This window comes from Pinus tabuliformis, chromosome 1_1 (assembly GCF_031772625.1).
Source record: "Pinus tabuliformis cultivar Carrire ecotype Pingquan chromosome 1_1, CPIR1, whole genome shotgun sequence".
In the NCBI taxonomy this organism is placed as follows: domain Eukaryota; kingdom Viridiplantae; phylum Streptophyta; class Pinopsida; order Pinales; family Pinaceae; genus Pinus; species Pinus tabuliformis.
Genome location: NC_142297.1, coordinates 975,097,824 through 975,103,823, shown reverse-complemented (window position 1 = coordinate 975,103,823; position 6,000 = coordinate 975,097,824). Strand labels below are relative to the sequence as shown.

General features: G+C 39.8%; 1 protein-coding gene across 1 annotated transcript; it reads right to left on the bottom strand.

Annotated features, from left to right (window-relative positions):
* Positions 1-5,016: 5,016 nt before the first annotated feature.
* Positions 5,017-5,821, bottom strand: LOC149217770 (uncharacterized). Its single transcript, XM_089391414.1, has 2 exons — positions 5,336-5,821; positions 5,017-5,253 (listed from the first exon to the last, which is right to left on the bottom strand). The coding sequence occupies exons 1-2, from the start codon at positions 5,722-5,724 to the stop codon at positions 5,151-5,153; spliced, it is 492 nt and encodes a 163-aa protein (XP_089247540.1). The 5' UTR covers positions 5,725-5,821; the 3' UTR covers positions 5,017-5,150.
* Positions 5,822-6,000: the final 179 nt, after the last annotated feature.

Sequence of the window (6,000 nt, the reverse complement as noted above, 5' to 3'; positions counted from 1 at the left end):
CCTAATAACAGACACCTTTTGATATTAGATGGCCATGGGAGCCACATGGCTGTACAAACAATTGAGGAAGCAAACAATTTAGGCATCGACCTATTGACATTGCCCGCTCATACCACTCATAGGCTGCAACCCCTTGATGTTAGTGTGTTTGGCCCTTTCAAGAACTATTTCAGGTCGGAGCGTGCTGCATGGATGGCAAAGAATCCAGGGGTTGAGGTGAAAAGGTTTGAGCTAGCAGAGCTTGCAAGTAAATCTTTTAAAAGGGCTTTGACACCATCAAATATCAAGGCTGGCTTTAGGAGGACAGGAATCTGGCCACTGAACTATGATGCTCTTATGCATGATACTGGTTGTAGCCAAGCGTTTCATGTGGATGGTCAGGAAGAAGGGAATGTCCAAACATGTGTTGAAGTGCAAGAAGTAGATGACCAAGATGATGTTGTTGCAGCTGGTAATATGATTTCCATGTCTCAAGGACAGTTATATGCTGAAGATGATGAAACTGTATGTGAAACACAATATAACAATGAACAAATTCCTAGTAACATGGAGATTGTTCCACCAACTCAAGAACATCAAATTCCTGTCGCTGATATTGCTAATGATATTGTTGAACATGCAGTTGACAATGACCAATTGACATTGCCAAGCCAAGTAACCCCACCTTCATGGCTAGCAGAAGCAATGATCAATTTGAATGCACATAGTGTCTCAGCAACCAATGAAGAAAGCATGAACATGCCCTCACAACCAGCAGAATTGAACAGTGAAATTGTTCATTTTTTTGTGGACAATAGATCAATGGAAGAAGATGAAGGACATAATGAGGCATCAAATGAAGATAATGATATGGTTCAATCAGTTCCAACAGATTCTGAAAGGGAAGTACCAAGCAATGACATGCAGGTGGAAGGGGTGGAGAAGACACTTGGACGGTTCCTAAAGCTACCAGTAGAGAGAGTATCAATGAGAAAAACGCAAGGTGCACCAGGTAGTCTTCGTCTGGGCCGAAGCTCACAGCTACTCACCTCAGAGGACTATATAAACCTATTAGTTGAGTCAGAAAAAAAGAAACTTGAAATGCAAGAATTAAAACAGAAAAAGAAGGATATGGTCAAGGAGAAGAAGGCAGCAAGGATTGTTGCAGCACAACAGCGAGCAGAAGAAAGGATTGAAAGAGATAAAGCAAGGCAAGTTAAGGACCAACAAAAGCAAATGGCAAGACAGGAAAAGGAAAAACGAAAGGCACAACAAATTCTTGAAAAGGAACAAGGGATGATCAACGATACAAGAATAGCTGATGAAACTAGGATTATTTCAAACTCATTGGACTCCATTGCAGATAATACACCATTATTCCAAGATCTCATAAACATTCAAGTGCCCCACTATCAAACCGAGGGTTTACCCACTTGCCTTGTTCCTACCAGAGCTGGTGTCAATTCTCTGTATGCTCATTACACACCTCCACTTAATGCAGGGGTCAGTAGTGCAAATGTGAGGTATGGGTACTCAATACCTCCATGGTTGGAAGCTGCAAATTGGAATCAATCATATGGCAACAATCAACCATTTCCTAATCAGCCCTTGACTGGTAGGCCAACCTACCTGGCTCAAGAAGGTAACTCAGGGAGTTTTGGCACTCAAGATTCTCAGGGCCATAAAGAATAGGGGTGTCATATGTTTTCGGTTCTAACCACATTATGATGTGGATTTTGGATGGATTGTATCTTTTTCTTGGCACAGCAACATTTTGGCTTACAACCTAGTAGTGATTTCTTGTGGCAACCTAACTGTGTGTTGATAAGAAATTTTCAATGGAATATGTCTTTCTGTAAAATATTAATTATGATAAAACTATTTCTATAAGTTATTCTGTGCGCACTGTACAAAGCTCTAAACTCACTTATGGCTCCAATAAGTGGACCGTTATAATGTGATGACAGTGCTGGGCAAGTTTACAATCACTTAACACTGAATAGAAGTCTACACTCACAATTAGAAACACCTCCTGCTCGCTTCTAATGTACGAGGCACTAGTAGTAAGGAACTCTATACTTAGCATGTTATTGATTGAATTAGAATGAATAAGAACTTTACATTGCTGGAAACTAGAAATACAATAAAGAACATAGTTATGATTTTTATCAATCACCTAGGGAAGGGTTGCCAATACATGTGCGCCCTCCCCGCCACGTCAGTTTACCACGCGTCAACCCACATGGCTCCGGTACGACACCTGTCCACCGTGGAGTATGCCCAACTTATAGAGAGCATGTGTTTTTATATGTGCCAGTAAAAATGATGGAAGTATCTAAATTAATCAAATCAGTTGATGAACAACTATGAGAATCATATTGTTCCATCTTGTTACATCAACTTTCCAAAAGATAGAGAAATTTGGGTGCACAGTAACCTAATCAGCTATATGAAGAATTGTGGCTTAGTCATTAATTCTTTTCTAAGCACCTATTCACCTTTTTCATTTTCCTTCATGAGTAGATCAATTGTTTGACAATATGAGTGATTCACATATGACAATTGTTTGGTTAACTAATGAATTGTTATAATTGACGCAAAGTTACAACAACCTTCTTAGAGGGGGAAAAAAGAATTGGAGTAAAAATGGAAAATTAAAAATAGCTAAATTATTATAAAAACTAAATAAAAATAAAATTACAATAATTTATAAATCTACAAAATATAAACCAGCGTAGACCCATCTTAAGATGGGATCTTTTAAGCATCAAGAGAATCATGTCTCTGTTTCTTTAGATCCCTTTTTACACTTATGAGTTCTGGAGTTAATATTGATCTATAACAGTGTATTACGGTACAGAAAAATTATGAATTGCCTCTAATACATGTAAGAAGGAAATTCCAAAGCAGTAGGTATACAAAAATCCCACAAAATTGCTTCAGAGCTCAAAATCTACAGCATGTTAAGCTTTCCTGTAATTTAAACTTCCCTGCACAAAACTAGGCATTGCAAAAATAAGAGAGATTCGAAGGAAATCAGTGTACCGAAAGGAAATCCAGGGTAACTGCAATTGTGGGTCTTCTCATCAACGCTGGAGATAAATAAAGTTTAAAATTTGAATGAACCTTAGGAAAGATCAACAATCAGGCAGAAGCACATGCCATTCTTAAAGGGATTGAATTGGCTCTTGATAAGAGTGTTCACAGTATCTAATGCATGGCAACTAAGCAACAATAATTATGTTTTTTGGGATAGAGATTATACCGACTCCATAAATTTAAAATTTCAGTAGGTCATGTGCTATATACGGGTCAAGGAGGGTTTTGATTCAATATTCTTTTCACATATTACAAGAAATTTACATTCAGAGGTACATAATCTAGACAATTCAACAGCTACAATGGACACCAGCACCCTACAAATATATCACTATTATCAACACATTCTCCTCTCCTGATAGCTCTGCACTCCTTATATCCCTGTTCCCCAAGCAACTAGGAAGAAAAGTTTCAAAAGTGCATAGAAATCTGTTTGCAGAATCAAATATTCCAACTTAGCACAATTCCTACACATCCCTTGGAAGTACAAAGGTTGTCTCCAACACAAATGGCAGACCACCAAAGAAATGGACTCTCCTATAATTGTGATGAAAAATATGCTCCAGGTCATAGGTGTAAAAAACAGAAATTGTTCCAAATTGATATGCCCACTCAAGACCTGACCGAAGACATAACTACTGAGAGACACTGGAGTTACAAGTTGAAAACACCAACACTCCGACTCAAGAAGATATCGAACCTATTTCTTCATGAAGAACGGTCAATCTCTCTGCATGCATTATCGGGCATTTCAACTCTAACAAAACCCTGACAAGGAAACTCTAACAAAACCCTGACAAGGATTTAATCCTATAAAGTTTGCTAGTAAAAGCTGAGCGATATTAAAAGGAAATAAAAGAGTAGAAGCTTTGTTCATAAAACAGTAAACCCTACCCATTTCTTAACTTATAAACTCATCAGCTGTAAAAACAAAATAACCTTCAAATAGAGATGCACCGTCACAAGTGAAAACGATCTCAAAAACTTAGCACTATGCAAGGTTTTACAGCATAAGGAAATCATAATATTCTACAATGAGTAAATCAAGAATAGTAGCGTTCAAACAGTATCCAGAGAAGTCAATTTAAATAATAGAGAATGCAACTTGTGTGTAAAATTCGGAATAAGACTTTCATAGAAGGAAACAAGCTAACAGTTATGACTTCAAGAAACCATAAATAAATTAACAGTATAACTGTGATTAAGGCCGTAAAATGTCCACGGCTTCCATACAAATGTCCATACAAATGTCCACGGCTTCCATACAACACTGTAGCCCAAGTCAATTTAAATAATAGAGAATGCAACTTGTGTGTAAAATTCGGAATAAGACTTTCATAGAAGGAAACAAGATAACAGTTATGACTTCAAGAAACCATAAATAAATTAACAGTATAACTGTGATTAAGGTCGTAAAATGTCCACGGCTTCCATACAAAGTCCATACAAATGTCCACGGCTTCCATACAACACTGTAGCCCAGAGAGCAACCTGAGTAGCAAGTCTGCGAAGAAGCTTCGTAAGGGTTTAGTGAGGCTTTAGAAGAGCCTTCCCCTCCGAGCAGTCGAATATAAAACAAACAATAGCACGAAGCAGAGCACTCAGAACTCTATGAAAGAAAAGAGAAACCCTCATATGCCAAATGAAAAAGATACAATAGCAGGGACAATAAAAATGCAGCGTTTTTATCTATAAAGCAAACACAGTAACAAGGCAATTGAGAGCAACTACAGAGAGTTTCGAAAGTTGGTCTGGGCTCATTTCGGCGATGTTCCATTTTCCCTTTGTCTTTCTGCTCGGGGCCAGCTATGCAAGTCAGGGGAGAGCAGCTACAGAGCGTTTTGAGGGCTAAAACAGGCTAAAACAGGCTAAAACAGCAAAAACAGAATGCCATAGAATGCCTAAAACCCTAAACCCTAAAACAGCAAAAATGCCATAGAATGCCTAAAACCCTAAACCCTCAAAAAATTGCTCAAAATACTGCCATAAAATGCCATAGAAAGTTCACAAAATATCCTGTTAGAGATGCTTGTGTTGAAAAACACAGAGTAAAGCTGGTAGGATTAAAAATCCTACCGGTTACAGGCCATGGATGGTCGCCGACCTCCCCCACCTTCCCCACAGCTCGCCAGACCTTCTCCACACCTGCAACGTCCTTTTCCACACCTGCAACACCTGCAACAGGAAGAAAAAAGCCATTAGAAGCCATTAGAGATCACAAAAACAGCAGAGCTAAACCCTAAAAATGCTATGTTACCTCAAGCTCAGTAGAATGGCGACCGACTCCTCCCCAAACAACAAAATCGCCTGATAAGACCACCACCAGAGAAACGCTAAACAACCGGCATTCCATGTTAAACAGCTTGCATTCCAGAACGACCAAGAAATCCAGGCGGAAAAGCACAAGAAAAGCAGAACCGCTGTCCCAGCCAGAAACCCAGAAACTCCATCAAACCTTCGCACCAGCACACGAATAAACGACTCTGCGCGCAACAATACAAACCCTGTCAACCGAACACACCATTCCCCCAGCACACGTTCTAACCACCATGCGCGCAGGTTATAGGGCCGTCCCGCGCCATCTTCGGCGGGGGGCTTCGCCCAACTACCGGCCCCGAGCAGAAAGACAAAGGGAAAATGGAACATCGTCGAAATGAGCCCAGACCAACCTAGTAAATGGCGCGAAGGAGGTGTTTTAATGTTCGAGGTGATAGCCCACACGGCCAGCTCCACGGTGGACAGGTGTCGTACCGGAGCCATGTGGGTTGACGCGTGGTATTATGACGTGGCGGGGAGGGCGCACATGTATTGGCGACCCTCCCCTATTGATTTTCATTTTTAAAAATCTCAAACATGGGAATGATGTCAAAGAAGAAATAAATTGAAACCCGCCAAAAAAAATTACGTAACATCCATTTTCGC

What these genes read in the sequence shown, in the direction of transcription:
- LOC149217770 (XM_089391414.1), bottom strand. Translation starts at nt 5,724, where the DNA reads ATGTTCCATTTTCCCTTTGTCTTTCTGCTCGGGGCCGGTAGTTGGGCG. An exon ending in GCCATTCTACTGAGCTTGAG is followed by an intron (nt 5,254 to 5,335) that starts GTAACATAGCAT and finishes TTCCTGTTGCAG; the next exon opens with GTGTTGCAGGTGTGGAAAAG.